This window comes from Zeus faber, assembly GCF_960531495.2.
Source record: "Zeus faber genome assembly, chromosome: 10".
In the NCBI taxonomy this organism is placed as follows: Eukaryota; Metazoa; Chordata; class Actinopteri; order Zeiformes; family Zeidae; genus Zeus; species Zeus faber.
Genome location: NC_137199.1, coordinates 24311544 through 24331943, shown reverse-complemented (window position 1 = coordinate 24331943; position 20400 = coordinate 24311544). Strand labels below are relative to the sequence as shown.

Genomic DNA, 20400 nt, shown 5'->3' with positions numbered 1-20400 from the left:
AAGCAAAAAAAATAAAAATAAAAAATGCAGCATTACTTCAATCTACCCACCCTACCCGACCCACAATCTGATGCATAAAGGAGCATGCTGGATAAAATCAATAAAAACAATAGAGACATTCTTTACATTTAAGGTACAGCAAACTGATCATGAAGGATTTCAGAGTCCTGGAAAAAATATCTTTAATGAGGCTTCAATTCTGCCACGGGAGGGGGAGGGCCAGTTGTGTGTGTGTCAAGAGCAGTTAAGAGCGTTCACACGGGTGGAGAAAATTAATAAGACTTCAAAGCTTCATTGCTCCACTGGAAAAGTGTTCAATGTGGGCCAACGTTTTCTGGAGGGGACAAAGACAAGTACAGTATGACAGGGGGGCCAGAGTGGTAAGCATGAGGGCCCGGTAATAACTTTCCCTTCTTCTCTCTGAGGTGGACAGTCGATGATTAGCCTGAAATAAATGTGCACTGCCAGGGAGGACACCGCTGCGTGAAGATTTATGGGGCCAGTTATCTAGCTTTGATTCAGATGGAATGAAGGCATGTGCACAGAAGTACAGGCACACACAAAGGTCTAACCCAACGCTTCAAACAGTGGAAAAACCTGGGTGGATGCCAGGGACACGGTGGGTTTCCACTCGACACAAGGTGGCCTGGGCATTCCACTCCCTTAAAAGGCAAGCAGGGTGAATCGCAGGGCAAGCAGAGGAGGAGCAACATTATATTTTACAAGTTGACTTTCCTGGGAACTCTCCTTGCTTCATTCTCAAGTACAAAACTGTAGTTGAGAGACCATAAAATGTGAGAAGGGTTTGGAAGCACAGTGAAGGAGCCCAGTAAAGATTCCTCAGGGAATCACTTGAAGAGCACGCTTTGAGGTGAATTTTAGTGAACTCGGTGCCTGGATGCAAATGCACGTGCAAAAAGAACTTGTCGTGTGTTTGTGTGTGTAATCCTTTGCTCGTCTTCACGTGGTGTGGTTGCAGTGCTGTAGTGGCCTCTGTGTCAGCGAGTAACCTTTCAGGTGATAACTAGGGCACCGGAGAAACCAACAGATTCCCTTTCTTGATGCGCGCACGCACACATGCACACATGCACACACACACACACACCTCTCTCTGAGAACACAAGGTTCACGCTTTCCCTTCAGAGGCCTTTTGGTTTCCTTCCTGATTTCAACCCACACACAAGGGATCTGTGTGTTTTGGCTGGACTGCGGCAGGGCAGGGCCCGTCATCATGAAAGCAACAAAGCCAATCTCTCTGATGTGCCTCAGCTGCTGCTGACTTCCCCTTCCGCCACCTCCTTCATCTCAGAAGAATACAAACAGTATATAGCTGAGACATGTGAAAAGGTACAACACCCTACCGTCTTTTGTATTGATGTATGCTACATCCTTTCAGCTTGTCTCTCCTCTACGAATCACTCCACTAAAGTGAGTCTCCCACTGCCACGCTCCTAAATGCAATGGTGTGCTTGAGCAAAGAACAAGTCGTGCAACTATTATTGAGCCAGTAAATTATTAAGGCTCTGCAGGCTGAGAATCTGCTATATCTGATAACCAAGTCAGCAACATTTGTATAGAGAACCCAATCCGTGTGAGGACTCCATAGACAGGTGAACTTGGATCAGTAGCAGGAAAGGTGTGAATCAAGGCCACCTGGACACACAGCCTTCCGACAACGGTTAGATCAAAGAAGGGCCTCAGACACTTGGGAGTCTCATTAACATAGGCATAGCCTACATAACTGTGACTTACGCAATCATTTGCTTCTAATTAACAGCTGACTGAACAAATTCCTGAGCTGAAATTAGAGTGTTTCCTGCCTTCTCTCCAAACCAGACTGAGGAAAGGGAGCCAACAGGCAGCTTAGCTTACATAATGCTCTGTCATGCATGAGTGCCGGTGTTCACACCTCAGTGTGGCTGTCAAACCGGCCATCCTCTACCCACTCGACATACACTAACACTTCAGCAGCACTGTCCGTATAGACCCACCTGCCAGGGGAATACAACAGCATTCAAGGACACCAACACCTCCATGAAACAGGAAGTGGGTACCACAACATAAACCTAGTACCAGGGATTCCCTTTGTTAGTCTTCTTGAATATGATGTTACTTTGGCAGGTACCCTCTTAAGGTGCAGTTTAACAATATAAACTACACATTCAGAAGCTGGGTTTTCAGACTAGATAATATGTCCCGCATACCTGCTAGAACATCGGAGAAAAAAATATAGCAAACAAGCGAAAAAGAAAAAAAAATACTCGAACACAAAGCCAACTTGCATGTGCAAATAAGGAACAATTTACAAAGCAAATTAGCCTTGAGTCAAAGGATGTGCCGCAGCTGTTGCTTCAACTTTAGAGAGAGAGAGAGAGAGAGAGAGAGAGAGAGAGAGAGAGAGAGAGAGAGAGAGAGAGAGAGAGAGAGAGAGAGAGAGAGAGAGAGAGAGAGAGAGAGAGAGAGAGAGAGAGAGAGAGAGAGAGAGAGAGAGAGAGAGAGAGAGAGAGAGAGAGAGAGAGAGAGAGAGAGAGAGAGAGGCTAGATCACTATATCAATTGAAGAATTTACACCAATACTTCATCTGTGCCCTCTCTCTTAATTACAGGAGCTATATCATAGCAAAGCAGCAACAAGGTGCAAGGCTGCGGACCTTCATATGGATGAATACACATTTACACACATACACATAAACTACAAAACCTTTGACCATCTAGGAAATCTAGTCCAGTACAGTAAAAGTGTCCCACAGTACCATGTAATCTTTCTCTGTACAATAAAGAATGCTTAAATGAACTTCTGTTTTAAAAGATGAAATAGTACTTGCCTTGAGAGTACTATAGATAAGAACAGCACTAGTGAAGTGCTATAAATGGAAAGCAGAATTCACTGTAAAATATAATGATGATCAGTCCAAAGGAACACAGTTCAATTGCGAATGCGACATGATTGCAATGCTCATCTCCAAATACAATGATCAAGGCCAGGAAATACAAAAGGCAAGGTAAGAAGAAGGATAGCTGATTGCATTATCTTTGACTCATTGTCAAAGGTTCGTCAATACAGCTTGAAGCCAATGATGTTAAATGGCAAAGCAAAATTGGCCTGCATTTAAGTGCCACTACAGCAATGCTTAACCGTAGATCTGTGCTGGAAAACGATGCATTAGCTACACCGGGTAGATGGAGATCAATAAAGCAAAAATCCTATGCTCAATTGAGCTGAAATGCAGCTCACTCAGGAATAAACAGTGCATTAGAGAAATGACTGAGCTCGAAACTTTACGTTAAATTACTCACTAAATTATGAACACGTTGTAAAATGAGGCCGGACTAAGGCAGGATGAAAATACTTTCCATTGAGAGCAGTGGCCGAATAAAGATGCATTCAGCCAGTGCCAATCTCTGGATGATGACTTTGGTCTGGTGGCATTGTGTCCTGTCACACCATCTCACCACTCACTGACCACTGGCACCTTGTCCCAAACACAATGCTGTCAGCTGAAATCATCTATGAAAGAACAGTCAGTCTTTAGGCCAAAGTCAAGAAAATAAATAAAGAAATAAAAGTACCTTTAATCGAGGGTTAGTCAATTATCCAATGTTACACTTTAGTATCTTTTAGTGGTATGACCGTATGTATATGTATGTGACAAATAGCCTCTTGAATCTTGGTACAATATGCATTTTTTAGACTAGGGATCATTGCACAAATATTTATCTAACCGATATCAAGATGTAACTGCTTGGGAGAACATCCCTAATACATAGTACATATACATAGACCCATACCAAAAGCCATATTAAATATTGACTTAGTTTTATTGTTTTTGGAGCCCCTTTGGCGATAAAAATTGCTATCTAATTACATGGTTTAGCTAGCTAGTTGTCAGTACCAAGCTGATGAACTGAGGCTCAAACATGCAGGGTTGTGTTCCAATCATGATGCCTCTTGCCATTGCATAATGAAGCACACACAGTTACTTGTCTAGGTTACCTCGGGGAAGGTGTTAGAGGCAAGATGGCATAAGAGCATGATGGAATTTACGAATTGCATATTCAGAGATTCTTGCATTCTCTATGTGGGTAATAGCGTAGAGCTACTGTTAACACTCTGGATATTCGAGTGGAAAAAAATTATTCAACCAATTATTCAATATGGGTTTTCAGATTTTTCACTGTGGAATGGGCAGTTGCTTTTTACAGCCTGAAAAAACTTTTCAAAAATCATTTTGCCACTAGACAATGTGATATACACTATATTTTGCAACTACTTGATAGTGTCCTCCATGTTAATGTACGTGTTAATGTGTTGTTAATGTAATGTTAATGTTAAAGAGCCTAGGTTACTGGTGGGGCATGTGCCATAGTTCACACAATAGGTCAACACCACCTACTGGAATACAATGCACACTACACTAAACAGTCTGGTGCATTCCCATTTTGAATTCCAACCGAACATTAGAGTTTGAATATTTGACTGATAGTTAAAATTTAAAGTGACAGCCCGAGTAGTTATAGGCCATAAGGTGAAGCAACTGCCTTCCTGCTCGTCCATCTCAAAATGGCAACCTGTCAGCGGCAGCTCAGCATAAGTAGTCAGTCTAAGTTGCTGGAAGCTGTGGCTCACTAGAGTTATTGTGCTTGAGCAAGACAGTGAACCCCAAAACTGCTCAGAATGAGCTTGTGGCGCTTTGCATGGCTGCCTGACTAGAAAGACCACTATATCAACACAGTCCATTTACGATGAACAGGTGGCTGTGCAGACCGACCACACTTCAACTTGTCAAACATAAGCCAAAACAACCTCCCAAAGGAACACAGTGCCTACTGCCAACATTTCAGCCTCACCTCTCTATGGATACTCAACAGGTCACATACTCTATACCCAACTCAACCAAGCAAAATCCAAGCTACTAAGCAATTAGCAATGTTCGGTGAATAAATGTAAATTATACAATAAATTCACCGACTGGATTGAATATGTTGCTAGTGTGCAATAACGATTTATATATATATATATATATATATATATATATATATATATATATATATATATATATATATATACACACACACTATATATATATATATACAAATATTTACAATATTTCACTCAGTGTGGAAACCAAGAAAAGTGTGTTGACCTCTCTGTTGAGCCAAATGGATTTTCTCTGCTTGGGAAAGAATTGGGCTGACGCTCAAGTGCAGCAGGGAGGAGCAAGTGTACACCTTGTAGATTATATTGACAGTTTTTATACCATTATTAGCATTTTCACTTCAGATCTATAGATGGAACAGTCTGTGGGAGCAATGCATGGGTTTCATGACAAAAACAGATTATGATCCGGATTCCTTGTACATTTGCTCCTCTCTCACCACGAAGCTGTGTTTACCAGAGAGGAAGGTAACAAAATTGAAACAACATAAACTTTAAGTATTACATTCCAATCTTGGTATCAATGGCTTCATGGCAGCGTACAGTTAAGCAGTCAAGACTATTTCTCTAATCTAGTTGCCTCTCCAAATCCAAGGGTTCTATTCCAGACATCCACACAGTAGAACCACTCCCCTGAGAGTATGAGGAGTCTCTTAATCATTTTCTAAGGAGAAAAGAAAAAAAAAAAAAAAAAAAAAAGGGGGGATTAGGCTTCAGATTTTCCCCAACTCCAGACACCTCTGTATTTCTTCAGAGCTCCCTGCCATGCTAACCCATTTTGAGCAAATCTCTGTCAACCTTGAAGAAGCCATCTCCCATTTGAAATCCTCTTCCTGTCTGTTAGACATCGTTACTAATAGGTTCCTGGAAGGGGCATTCCAAACTATTGAACAATAAATCCTCTGTTTTCAATGGCTCTCTGTCTGCTGGACTCCCTTCAGCCTCAAACATTCTATAGTTCACTGCCAAAGAGACATTCTCTGGATAAAAGTTCTAAATAATTTTAGATCCGTTGCAAAGCCGCCTTTACTATCCGAGATTTTGAAGAAGTTTGTCTGCTCACAACTCATATCCTTCATGAATAGCACCGCCATTTTTGAAGAATTCCAATCTGGCGCCCACGTACTGCATACCAACCAAAAAGCTCTTATAATTTACTAATTTATAATACTATTATTACTAATCTATATAATTGAAGTTACAAATTCACAGTAATTGTACACTGCTGACTCTGATGACTGTTTAATCTTAATTATTACTGATCAATACCTGGCAATGGACATGGATAACCACTATCTGTATTTATCACCTGGAAAACAATGGGTTGGCCTCAGCAATGCTTTAGTCTACTTTACGACAGAAGTATTTCTCCTGACGCTGGAGTCCCCCAGCATACATACGACCGTATGTGTATGTATGTGACAAATAATCTCTTCAACTTGAACATACAGTCTCTCTCTTGTGGTGTTCCTCAGAGATCAAGTTGAAGTCCTTCATTGATCACAATCACATCCAGTTCAACTATTACACAGATGATACCCAAAACATTGTCGCAAAGAAACTCAACGAAACAGCCATTTATCACCACAGATTTTTCATCTGTTTGTTATTTTGTCATTCATATTCATTAAAGTATATATTTTTATAATTCTAAATATGAGATGATTAGTTAAATATTGTATAAAATTAAACTGTATACTTTACAAGCTGGTGCCACGCCCATGTCGCTGCTGGCTCTGGTTGATTATGTGAAAACCCCATTTGTTTTATATAAAGAAATGATTCAGAGGCAAAGATCCTTTAGTTGTGCCTGGTTAGCATACTAATTTCCTTCAAACGAAGGTCAATCGAGCTATACACTTTGAGTGCTCATAGCTATTATGTTGGTATTTTTGACCCGCATTGTCTCTCAAAGGGCAAAGAATGACATGGCACTACAATATGTATAGAAAACAAATAGGCTTGTGGCACAGTGTGTATTATTTACACCGCAACAAATACATTGTGGTAAAACAAAACAATCTGTTTCTTACACCAGTGCAAGACAGGAGTAAATTGAAAAAAATATATATTGCAAAGGAATACGGTAGGTTAAGTCTTTATAACTGAATAGTTCTTTCTTTAGGTGTTGTAACACGAGCATAAAGGCCTATTTCAACGTGGAATGCATGAGCCTGTGCCATTAAGCTTCCGAAAAATCTACTCAGAAAAGCTGCTTAGACACATTGAATAAGATGTGAGGAGGCTGCCGGGAAGCAGAACACACTAGACTTACGGGCTCTCAAATCTGCACCAATAACACCTGCTCTTGACTACATGCAAAGCAAATGAAACTATTCCTTGTAAAAGGGTGTATCCCTATTTGGAGAAAATGAAAAGTGCTTTAGACGCGTATGCACGATTTTGACTGTGGTCCCTAAAAGCATAAAACAGATACATTTGTCTTTACTATGTTTGTTTGACTGCATGACTGTGTCAAAGTTTGTGTGGCACGTCCATCTGCTTGCAACTTGTCAATAACTAACTACTTAACTATGTTGTGTTTCACATGAAATGTATCTACCATCTTAACCTTCATAAAAGCTCTTCTCAGGACAGATTAACCTTTGCCTGGTGTTTTGCCTGGGCCCTCATTCTTGTTGGTTAACATCTCTTCTAATAAGGTACAGGTTTAAAACAGAGAAAAGGAAAGGGCATTCGTTAATAAAATTACATTAGGTGCATAAAACATGTGAAAACAAATGTCCACTGAACAAAATGTAGAAATTGTGTCAACAAAAGAATGCTGTAGTGAACAAAATACTAGTGGCTCTGGAGTGTAACAGAATGGATAAATAAGGGGGGGGGGGACTACAGCCAAGACCTTAACTCAAAGAAACTGCATCAAGAAGTGATGACAACGCTGAAAACTGACCCACTGCAGCCTAACATTATTAGAATGATATGGACCTGATGGAGTTGAGCGATGAATGCTTTAATGCAAGAGGCAAGCACAAACGTTGACTCAATGTAGTTTGTCACTGCAGCACTCCACCGGGCACTTATACCCCCCCAACCCCCACCAGCGCAGTACTGTAGGTCGATGTTTGCTTTGGTATGCTGGGCAACAGCAGGGAGTACCAAATCCATTTTGCTATACATTTTAAATTCTTAAATAGTTCTACTTTAACCATCCCATTAGGTTTGTGTGTCTATACCACAGTTCACTTCAGAATACATTAAGTACTGGGATATGCGATTAAATTGTCCTGTTTAAGTGTTTGTAGACTGTAAACACAGTCTCACACTTCGGTTAGACTCTGGTCCATTTGCTTCAGAAGCTCCTTGCTATTCAACTTTAGTAACACAATCTGTTTCATTATAAAACCTAACTAATCCAGTGTTTCTAGTTCTTAAAACAAATCTGTAAGGTCCCCTGTTACAAATGATTATTTTTGTGATAGAGTATTGCGTAAATTATTTTGACAATTTCTCTAGTTAATGACATGAAAAATATAGTCTAAGCTTTAACAAACTGCACTAATGCACACACTACATTTAAGACCAATATTTTCCGTGCAAGTTAACATGACAGTACATATTTAAATGTGAGAAGTGCTCAAAGTGGGTCGGTACTCACCGGTTTGCAATACTGGCACCTCTACATTTTGCTCTTTGCCATACTCTGACTTTTTCTTGCGCACCGGTACTTCTCACAAGCTCTGTTCTCTCCTCTTAAGTGGACATATGAAGTGAACTACTGTAAAATACATATCATATTGATATCAAGTTGGAGCGCACAATTTATTTTTATTATTAGAACCCACAAGTTGACAGGGGATTTCTTTAGATCACAGGCATCAGTGTTCATGTAAATGAACCCAACTATTATACATTTCTTTAGTATACAAAAAATTTAATTGTTCTTAACTGGGGCTAAGCAGATTTATAAAGGGGCTATATGTGAATATGTATTAAATGCAAAAGAAACACATAAGATGACATTAGATGACCGATTACATTTGTTATCCATTTTAAGCGATGACTACTTGAACCTAAACAAGTTCTTCTCCGAGGAAGTTACCGTCCTGCAAATGATTAAGCCTTTATAACTGTATAACTCATTGTGAGCTCTTGGTAACAAGTGCCAACACAGAATGTGAGATCTTCAACCTAAAACCATTATTTTTATCCCCCTGGCCTATTTTACATTCTGAGACTAGTTTGTAAACCAGCCACGCTGTTTCATAATATTAACCCAATAATTAATAAAGAAGTGAAGAAAAAAATAAGCACGACAAAACAGGTCTCAGAACAAACACTGCATCTTAAATTTGGAGACCAGTTTGCAGATCAGCCACATTACTTGGTGGTCTTCGTCTGTACATACATTCAAAAAATAATGTTACTAGCTGGATGGTCAGCTAAGTTTGGAAATATTTGATGACTTGCATTTCTGACCTTTCCAGTCGATTCTGTAACTCGTTATTGTATTCAGAGGTAATAGGATTACAGAAAAAGCAAACATCCAAGACTGCGATCAAAGAATTGGAATTATGTCCAAACACACAATGACTACAATATCAATTTCTTCAACCTCCCTTGGAGTGCACCTTTCACAACGGAAATCACTTTGATACAACAGAAGAGTGTGGCCAAACCCTATTGTTCAACAGTTAAAAATGCAACTCCAAAAAAGGATTAATAACAAGACAACATATAAATTAATAGAATGGTTAGAAAGAAAAGAATGGTTAAATTAATAATATAAATGCAGAATACAAAAATAATTATTCAGGCCAAATCACAAGCGCTTAACGGTTAGGGCTCTGCAATGAAACCATGACAAGTGTTACCTTCATAGCGAGTTCTGCCAGAAAGGCCGAGAACTGGAAGCCCACATCTGAGGATACCCTCTCTCCTCTAACTGCCGACTGCAACAGTGCAGAGTTTCCCAACGGAGCAACAATAGTCCAACTTGAATGGAGGACTGATCCTAAGGAGCTGTTGTTGAAAGGCAAAGGCTCATTGTTCTCGCAGCATCCCTGCAGCTGCACAGGACACAGAATGTACTGTACCATAGGATGGTACTGGCCTACATAAAACTGTGTCCCTTGGCACTGGGGAGGAGAAAAACTCATCTAGACCTCGCTCTGGGAGCTATTGGCTGCCTCAATCATCTGCTCTTCTCGAATAAGCCACTGACAGATGTTCTGACTGACAACTCTCGCAATATGGCCGTCAAACCACAGACAATCCTGTCTAAGTACAACAGGAAGACAGCTCCTTTCCTCTAAAGCAAACTGATTTCCTCGTAATTTTCTGTTTGTGTATCAATGAATATCAATGAATTTAGTTTGGAATTTTTCGCTGCACAAATTCTGCCTCGGGCATAGCTTCAGACAAAAGTGCATGATGAAAATGAATGAGGGACATGAAAATGTTTGTGGTACAAAAAACAACTGGCTGTGTGGACTAAACAAAAACAGGAAATGTCTAAGCAGTTTACACAATGCTGACCAAGGTCTGTGTTCCAGTTTACTGGGTTCATTGCTCAGTAAAATGAAACTCAGAAAAGACAGTAAATGTTATTACAAAACCTGGTAGTAGTAAAAAAATATATTCTCGTTCCTTTTTAAAAACGAGTTATGAATTTGTAGTACATTTACTGAGGGTTCAGATTTGGGTGTACTAGTAGGCCTCACTCAAACTTGCCTTACTTGTTATGAAGTGCACAGGCATTTGGCTCCCTGCCCATGATTTATTTTTTATGGTGTCTTAGGGAGAAAAGGGAGCCTATTTCAAGACACTGATACACTTATGTATCATTGTAGGGAAATTAAAGTAGCCTGGATTTTAAAAGAGTAAAGAGTTTTCCTGAATAAGTGCACACGTTCTGTGTACAAAAAGAGATAAGAGAAAGAGAAGGGATAAAGAATTGAGACGTGCGAAGATAAGGCAACAGATAACTAGCGCTGTATTCAAGACCACCCTAGGCGAGACCAAGACATTACAAAATAAAAAGTTCAATTCAAGTTTGTCAAGTACAAGACAGTGACAAGTCTAACTCAAGGCCAATGTGGCAGAAACTTTGGTAAGGACCAGAACAGTGGCACTGAATAATGACTGTCTAGCATCATAGTATCAAAATGTGACTTCACTCCATCGATCAATGGAGAAATTGTAAGTTTGCCGGCCCTGTGTGGCCCTCCGTGTATGTGTGTGTGTGTGTGTGTGTGTGTGTGTGTGTGTGTGTGTGTGTGTGTGTGTGTGTGTGTGTATATATATATATAACATAACATTAGGGGGTCACGATTCAATTTGACTTTCGATGTCACGATTCGATTCTCGGTGTAAACATTCTTATTTTTGTTTCCAGCACTGGTGGTTATGCCATCGTTTGACTTGTCTTTGTCAAGTTTTGATTTGTAAAGAAAAACACTTGTTTCCCAATAAGTATCTTTGAGTCCAGTCACGTTAAATCATCATAAATGTTGTTTTTTTTTGTAGTGGAATAAATATAAACAAAATGTTATTTTATTTCAATATAAACTTTAATAGTTAAAAGAAATTCTTAGGAGCCATTAGGGCCAGACCTTTTCGGTGAGCCGGATGATGCAGCTCACTTAAAAGAGACAAACTTTTCAAAACTACTGAAAAGACTCAGTTGGATCGATTTCTGATTTTGAATCGGAATCGGGACGTCACCTGGTCGACATGTGCACCAGCGACTGGATTTATTTGCCGAACCCTATTTGATAGTTGTGATATCACAAAGATTGGATTTCTTTGCCACTGCTGCTAAAAAGACGATCATTTCTATCAGGTACATTTTGCATTATGAGTGAGAGGGCATTATCATCTATGATTCGATAGATAATATGTGTGTGCTATTTTCCCATAAGAAACCTGTAAATCACTGACCGAAACCTTCCACAGTGATAGCACATCCACCGGGATCGAGACGGTCGTTTTGATGTATGTGTGATGCTCAAGTTAACGTAATAAATATTAAGAAAAAAGCGCAGTTTTCTGATAATGATGTGTCAAGGGTCCACTGTCAGAGACGGAGTCAAGTCCAAGTCAATACAGCGTCAAGTCCGAAACAAGACGGAGTCTTTTCAAATATGTACTTGGGAATGGGCTCCAGACAGAAGCAATACTCTGGTACCACATCCCTGCAGATTACAGACCGCCTCGATCAGGATGCTCTTCTCAGGTGGTTTTTTTTCCCACCCTCTCGTTTGCATTTATTGCATGGGCTGTGACTAATCTGCTCAACAGCACGATGTGGCTTTCATCCCACCACCCGTCTGGCGGAGAGAGCCACCCAATAGCACGAAAGAGGCATCTGCATCCTAATGTTCATGAGCATATGAAGAGAGGAAGAAAATAAATAAAAAAGTATGTGAGCAGCAGTCTCTTTTGATGACATTATCTTTACAATGCATCTAACTACACTGACTGTAACTGGAATTCAGTTAATTATCCTGAAACACTGCATGAAGGGGAACGACCCTAATGACTTAAATCAATGTGGCGCTCCTCCTCTCTCTGTGCTGAGGTCATGCTTGGTTCGGGCAGTTTCTCACCGTGCCTTTCCCTCCAGTCAATCGTGTCCAGTTAAAAGACTCATTTTTCTCCCCCTGGATGAGTGATGCCGCCTGCCTGGTAACCACATTTTCCATGGAGGTAATCATTGTATGCTGTTGTTTAACTGTTGGCGATAGGGGGCCGCTGGCAGGTGTGTGTAATTGAGAATGTTGATGTTTACTTGTCTGTTTGTGTGTAATCCATTGCTTGTCTTCACGTGGTGTGGTTGCAGTGCTGTAATGGCCTCTGTGTCAGCGAGTAACCTTTAAGGTGATAACGAGGGCACCAGAGAAACCAACAGAATAACGACACATCGGAGAGATTTCCTTTCCTGGCGCGCCCGCACATACACACACCCACGCACACGCTCTCTGGGTAATGCTGAAGCTGGAGCATGCCACCAGAGTTTCAAGCTGAGCCATTATAAATATATGGATGACGGGAATGCATTTTATGTGCCGCTACCCTAGCTAAGATAGGTGGGTCAGAAGAGGCGTGTTGTGAAGAGAATTCAAAATAAAATGAAGTCACCTCAATTATTTAGAGGTACAAACTGAGAATTCAACCTAGCTTTTAGACGGAAATGGAAAATTGCCATAAAAAGCAATGCCGCACCCCCCAGTTTACTTAGAAGTACCGAGTCTCCCTCCAACCGTGCCACTGGCACCCCCACACAGATGACCTCAAAGTGTCAACATGGAGAGCAGTGCAGAGGGGCTATACACTGGGCTGGCACAATTATTTTGAAATTTTAGTTGTGGTTAACAATTTTCTAGCCACTTTCATCGTTGGATTGCACAATTAATCGTTTCAGAAACATTTTTCTGAATTTATGTCTCTTTGCGATGTCATTCCTACAATAAACAATCTTGCTGCATTTGCACTGGGGAGATTAGTTGCATCAAAACAAGTGCTTCTCATTTCTCTCTCACATTAACCAATGCGCCACTTGACAAATTAGCACAGGAAGTCTGACGTCAAAAAACATTACGTTTGGTTTTGTTTAACAAACACCAGTTCACCATGGTAATCACAATTTTAGTTCTGCCAAATGTGATGCCTCCATTTACAACTGTACTCACAAAACAACACAGCTAGATGTTTTTAATAATGTGTTAACATGTTTTTAGCTATAATTGGCCCCAGTGGACAATAGCAGAGTCCACTGTGAGCTGGGTAACGTGCTAGATCCGAACAGGTTTACAAGAACGATAGCCAGGTACATTGTGATGATGGGCATCTAATGAAATAATTAATACAGATTAGTCTGACTCTGCTGTAGGTAGTTTCCCCATTTTGGAGCGCAGCTTGAAATAAATACACACACACACACACACACACACAACACTACACTACACTACACTCATACTGGGTAGGGCCACCCCTTGCTCTCAAAAAAGCCCAAATTCTCCTTGGCATGGATTCCATAAGATGTTGGAAACATTCCTCTGAGATTCTGGTCCATGTTGACATGATCGCGTCAAGCAATTCCTGCAGATTTGTCAGCTGCCGTTCTAGCACATCCCAAAAGGTGTTTGTTTTGGATTCAAATCCGGTGCCTGGGAAGACCACTGAAGAACATTGAGCTCATTGTCATGTTCATGAAACCAGTTTGAGACGACTTTTGCTTTGTGACACGGTGCATTATGATGCTGGAAGTAGCCGTTAGAAGATGGGTAAATTGTGGCCATGAAGGATGCACATGGTCAGTAACAATACTCAAATAGGCTGTGGCATTCAAGACATGATTGATTGGTATTAACACCATTACAGCACCGCCACCAGCCTGGACAGGTTGGGTCCATGGATTCATGCTGCTGGCGCCAGATTCTGACCCTACCGTCTGTGGGCCTCTGCAGAAATCAAGCCGCGTCAGACCAGGCTACATTACAACGGTCTTTAACTGTCCAGTTTTGGTGAGCCTGTGCCAGATGCAACAACAGTTTTCTCTTCCTGGCTGACAGAAGTGGAACCCGACATGGTCTTCTGCTGTTGTAGACCATCTGCCTCAAGGTTCCACGTGTTGTGCATTCTGAGATGTTTTTCTGCTCGCCACAATTGTGCAGTGGTTTTCTGAGTTACCCGAGCCTTTCTGTCAGCTCCACCCAGTCTGGCCAGTTTCCATTGATCGCTCTCATCGACAAGGTGTTCCCCATCCTGCCAACTGCCAACTGCTCAACTGGATGTATTTGAGGTTTTTTTACGCACGATTGTGAGTAAACTCTAGAGACGTGACTTGCACGTGAAAACCCCAGGAGATCAGCAGTTACAGAAATCCCCAAACCAGCCCGTCTGGCACCAGCCACATGCCACGGTTGAACACACTGTTTGATGTGCACAGTAACTGAAGCTGCTGACCCCTATCTGCATGATTTGATGCATTGCACTGCTGCCACATGATTGGCTGATTAGATTATTGCCTGAATACGTTGGTGTACAGGTGTTCCTAAGAAAGTGCTCAGTGTGTGTGTGTGTGTGTGTGTATATATATATATATATATATATATTTGAGGCTGTACGCTCTTTTCATTTACCATTTCCATTGGTAAACGCTCTCTCGGCCTTGAAGGATTGCTGATTGCGTGTGTAACAGAGCAAGAGTCTTGTTGGGAAATACTGGCGTTTGCCACAGTATGTCCATTAAAACATCTGTGTGTGTGTGCGTGTGTTTGTATGTGCCATCAAACACTGAAGTTAATAGGGGGAGAGGTGTGACATCACAAATACATCACATGATGATGCTCCCCAGTTACCACAGCTACCCGATAGTAATGGTGAATTCCATTTGAACTTTATTGCATTTCTATTATTTGTTTACAATTCCCATCACATTAGGATGTAAACATATGATTATGTTAAACGACTCATGATTTCACAAGACTATTAGCTCAAATAATTGTGATCAGGTGATTACATAACAAATTGTGACAGCTCTAATAAACATACACATATTGAGGTGTGTTGGCGCTACTCCTCCCACAGTTTTTGAGCTACATACATGCAAAATATATCAACACAACTGGCTCGAGAAAGAAGAGTAAGCACTTCTGTCAGCTGGCCAAATCACGGTGCAAGACTAATGGTCGCAAATCGCAACACAGCTCTAATCAATACACAGCTCTCCTGATGAAACAGGCCTGATAAATCAAACAGACGCACAGGCCTTGCATGACCTGTAGCCTCCAGATACAATCTCACCCACAGCCACTCCACGTGACGGCCCACTGGGGGAAGCTCCCTTCTACGGAATGTCACCTGATGACAGCCCTCATCACAATCCAACAGGTGGCATGGGACATTGGGCCAACAATGCCAATTGGAGGCCTCAAAATCCACCAACAGTATGTGGTAGTATCATTTTAATTGTCATGTGCAATTAGGAGGACATCTGCTGTATTCTAAAGTATATGTCACAGCAAGGCCACAACAGTTAGTAAGACATGGGCTGGAATACAGATTACTGTGTGCTTATTTATGCAGCAGAACAGACATTTATCAAAAGAAATGAAGTACGAGGGCATAAAAACACGCCAAATATCACCACACTGAACTTCCTTTTCTATTCACAGTATCTCTATATTGAAGAGTCATACCAAAATAGGTATGCAAAGACATGGGTTGTTTTTTTTATCCATGAAAAGTGCGCGCTTAAAAAAGGCCCCACATTTGTTTAGTCTTTAACTTGTGTGTGCACAACCAACCTGAGTAACAAGCTCTTGGTGTGAGAACCCTGAGGGCTGACGCATTCTCTTTGACATGCGAGTCTGCAAAGATAGGACAACACAAAACAATGCCACCTGCCTATAAGGTGATGTTTATTAGCACTTAGGTCTCAGTAGACCAAGAACAGCTGGACCGAGCCAGATGAGCCCCAATACAGGCATTGTCCTGCTCCAGGTTGACACACCATGTAGGGCCTTGACAAGCCATAGAGATGGGCAGAGAGGCAGAACGTGTCAGATACAAGGCGGACAGCAGTTTACAGAAGTAAAATTACATAAAATTACATTTAGCAGACGCTTTTATCCAAAGCGACTTACAATTATTCAAACACCGACGCACGCAGCCATCAGGAGCAATTAGGGGTTAAGTGTCTTGCTCAAGGACACTACAGCATGCTAGCAGGAGGAGCCTGGGATCGAACCAGCAACCTTTAGATTACTAGACGACCAGCTCTACCTCCTGAGCCACCATCCCAAGGACACTACTAAATATTGCAGAAATTACCTGCTTCGCTCCCAAGAAAGTGTCTAAAATTGATCAAACCCAAAACCACTATGATATCACCATGCTTTAACATACGTAATGGACACAGAAGAGATTTTGGACAAAGTTGTGTTATTTCATATTTAGAAAAAACATGGAGAACAGCAAGAATGTGGTTCCATATTGGGTGTACAGCATGAAGTAAGAATCTAAACAAGGGCATAAATAAATAAAAGCTACACTCAACATTGCAATTCATGTTAGCTCCACCTTAGTCGATTAACTTTATTCTCCTGCAAAACATGCAATACTATTTCTTCTGATTGCACTTTGGCAAATATATAAAATGTGGCCATCAAGAGCTTTGTAAACCTCATTTAACAAAGTGCTGAAAAAATTGTTAAAAATGAACGTTGAATATGTTTAATACAGTTGGCACCTTTTGATCCAAATCTAATTCTAAATGTTCAGCATTAACTGTGTTCAGGTCACTAGAGGCATGGAAGTTTTACCTTCGTCTCATGGTCTAAATAAAATCTGCACTGTTAAACACACTTGTCGCCATTTGATCAAGAGGGTCGAACTGCCCTTGGTTATCTTAATTTACTACAGTAAATGCTAAACATTGAAAAGTTGGGAGTGGGTACAGCACTTTAAAGACAAATTTGATTCAGGCAAGAATTTTTTAATTCTTTATTTTATTACTATTATTTTTTTTACACATTCTTAACTTTCCTGTTCAATGTCAAAATAAGATTAAGATTGAATTTGGACTATGCTGTTTTAAACAACAGATTAATCAGAGTCTGTGATCCAAGTAGATAACCAATCATCTATTTAAACATCGGTTTAAAAATCAGCAAATGTTCATTTTTAAATCTCTTGAAACCATTCTTTCCAGGTATCAAAAGCTAGCTCGGTAATGTTCTGTACATACTGAAAAAAAAACAAAAGAAAAAAAACAACTCTTTAAAGATCACAATTTACTACCATGTATAGCCTACCTATCACAAATCCACTGAATCAAACCCATCTCGAATGTAATGTCTGTTTCAGAAACATGTTTATTTCATATATGCAAAACACCTGTGGCATTTTAATCCGTTAACTCTGTCATGAGCAGTGAAGAAGCAGACCAAGCTGTGGTCTAAAAAAAATTAAAAATAAAACCGGGAGCATCGCATTGTTTTGGTTACCCAGTGTATAAGGGTGGCCCTGCCAGTTACCATGGTGCTAGGAAGATACTAAAGAACTGCCTGCGCAACGGTGCGCACATGCACGCACGCACGACGGGGGCTTCCACGATGAATACTATCACATTTCCACCAGGCTCCACCTCTCACGGATCAAGCTGCTGCCTTCAAGGGCTCCAGAGAACATCAAAGGCCACTGTGATTTTGCATTCCTGTCAGAGCATTGCAATCTCTGGAGTGCCCCCACCCCCACCCCAAACTAAAAAAACGCCCAACCCCACTTATTCCCAACAGCCATCTTTAATGGCTTTCCAAAGAAACACTGGCATTAGCGCAACAGTGCATCGTAGTGGGAGAGCCAAGTGAGGCTCACAGAGCCTCCTCCTCTGAGCTGCTGGTGCTGCCTCTCTGTGACGCTCATACGTCCCCTTGGCTGGAGGGAACGCTGTGTGAATTGGGAGGCAAAGAGCCAGCACACAGATAACAGCACAATGTGCATTACTGACAGTGTGCCTGGCTGCTTCGCACAAATATTATTTACAGCTCACACCGACAAGAAATTGCAGGAGCAAACTGCTCCAGAGGCAGGAAAATCCGCTGACCTGGCAACGCTTAAAGAGGGGCCGGGAAGAGGGTCAAGCTTGATAATTATTATATTGCTTCTACTTATTCACTGTCGGTATCTATACTGCTCATATTGACTGCAGGGGATTCAACCCAACAGGTTACTGGAGCGTAGGAAGATAATAAAAGGTGGCGGCCTAGGTGGATGATAAAAGGACAATATAGATAGTTTCACATGCAGAACAAGGGACTCATTACTGCCGCTGGGGATCAGCTGCCCAACATTTCCTTACTAGAAAACCAAAGAAAAAGGTAAATGAAATAAAAAATAATAATAATGGGCAATATACTGACGAGTCATAAAATGTGATAGCAGGACAGTGTGTGGGCAAAACATCTTACGCTGAACGAAGCAATTTGGAAATCAAACAAAATGCAAGTGGCAGCAAATATTTTGTCCTTGCAATGTCATTTAATACCAGTAACGGAGTGGTAAGTGGGGAAAAAAATACATATATTTTAAGACAAATTAAGGATGTCATTGTCCAAAGCACCTTGATATAGTGATCTATAGCCATGGAGATGTTCGGTCATGCTCAACGTGTTTACAGGTGAGCTGTACAGTCTCAAATAAATTGGACTCTGCAATTAATCACACAAATCATGTTTTATGTATACATGTATATCCCTCCCCATTTAATAGGAAAGTGAACAAACGCTGTGCAAATCAGAGACTTAAGCATGGAAAACCCGCTCACGTACCTACAGGTTCAGCAAAGCCTCCCATTTGAACGCGCTTTATCTACCCCCGTGATTCTACAGCCTTTTCATATCGAGGACAGGATTTAAGAGCCAAATCGCAGAAGATCTTCATTCTGAGCCACGATTTAGACCAAACGTTTATACCTGCCTCTCATGTAGTTTCGGGAGACACCGAAGCCGGGATCAGAACAGTAGATTATCTCACAGCGCCGACACAATCACGAAATACCGGTTACTGTGACGTTTAACTATTCATCGTTTTGTTGGGGATCCCCTCGAAGGAAGGAAACGTGGTGCGGGGGGCGGAGGTCCCGGGGGGGGGGGTCCCGGACCATAGGTTGAGAACCACCGGTGTACTCGACGTGAGGCTGGTGGGAACCCGCTCTTATCCGGGAGCCGGTGAGGGACTAAATGGCAGCATGTTGACATGGCTGAAAACGACAGGTTGTTTGTGTTTGTGTGTGTGTGTGTGTGTGTGTGTGTGTGTGTGTGTGTGTGTGTGTGTGTGTGTGTGTGTGTGTGTGTGTGTGTGTGTGTGTGCGTGCGTGCGTGCGTGCGTGTTACATACCAGGCGGTTGAGTCTTCTCCGGAGCATCTTCTCGGTTTTCTTCCCGCCTGTGACGGCCGAAACCCGGACAAGTCCCCCCCGTGTCGACCAGACCCGCTAACTGGCTCTGCCGCAGCTCCTCCGCGGGGGAATAACTTTACATGTAGTTAGTTCCTCGGCGCTAGCTATCTATCCTCCGCTCTACTTCCAGCGGTGTGGCGGGGCGGTGCCGCAGCGACGCTACATCGCTTCCATTTTGTTGGATACCGGTTACGCTCCCCTCCGACCATTCGCATTCGCATTCTCTCTCTCCGTCTCTCTCCCCCTCCGCCGCCGCCGCCGCCGCCGCCGCCGGAGACCCTTCCGCGTAGCGGTGCGCTAGTCGCGCTTCTCCCCCTCCCTCTCCCTCCCTCCCCGCTGGGGGAGGCAGTCAGGCAGACACGCTCCGTGACATTTTGTCCGACGCCCTGTTGCTGCCGCTCGCAAGGACCATTTATCAAACCGGCCACGGCCGTTCAAACTGGGGCCGCCGGACTGAAAAGTAACTTCTATTCCGAATCGATGGACGCGGGTCTCTCCCTCCTACCTCCCCGTCACACAGCCTCCACTCTGTCAGCTTCC

At 41.9% G+C, this 20400-nt stretch overlaps 1 protein-coding gene across 1 annotated transcript in view; it reads right to left on the bottom strand.

Annotated features, from left to right (window-relative positions):
* Positions 1 to 19827, bottom strand: part of atp11c (ATPase phospholipid transporting 11C (ATP11C blood group)) — a gene marked incomplete at both ends in the record, with an annotated part of 45637 nt that extends 25810 nt beyond the window's left edge. The window contains one exon of the mRNA XM_080008556.1: positions 19801 to 19827. Within this exon, the coding sequence (XP_079864682.1) occupies positions 19801 to 19827 (27 nt within the window). The remainder of the gene's footprint in view (positions 1 to 19800) is intronic.
* Positions 19828 to 20400: the final 573 nt, after the last annotated feature.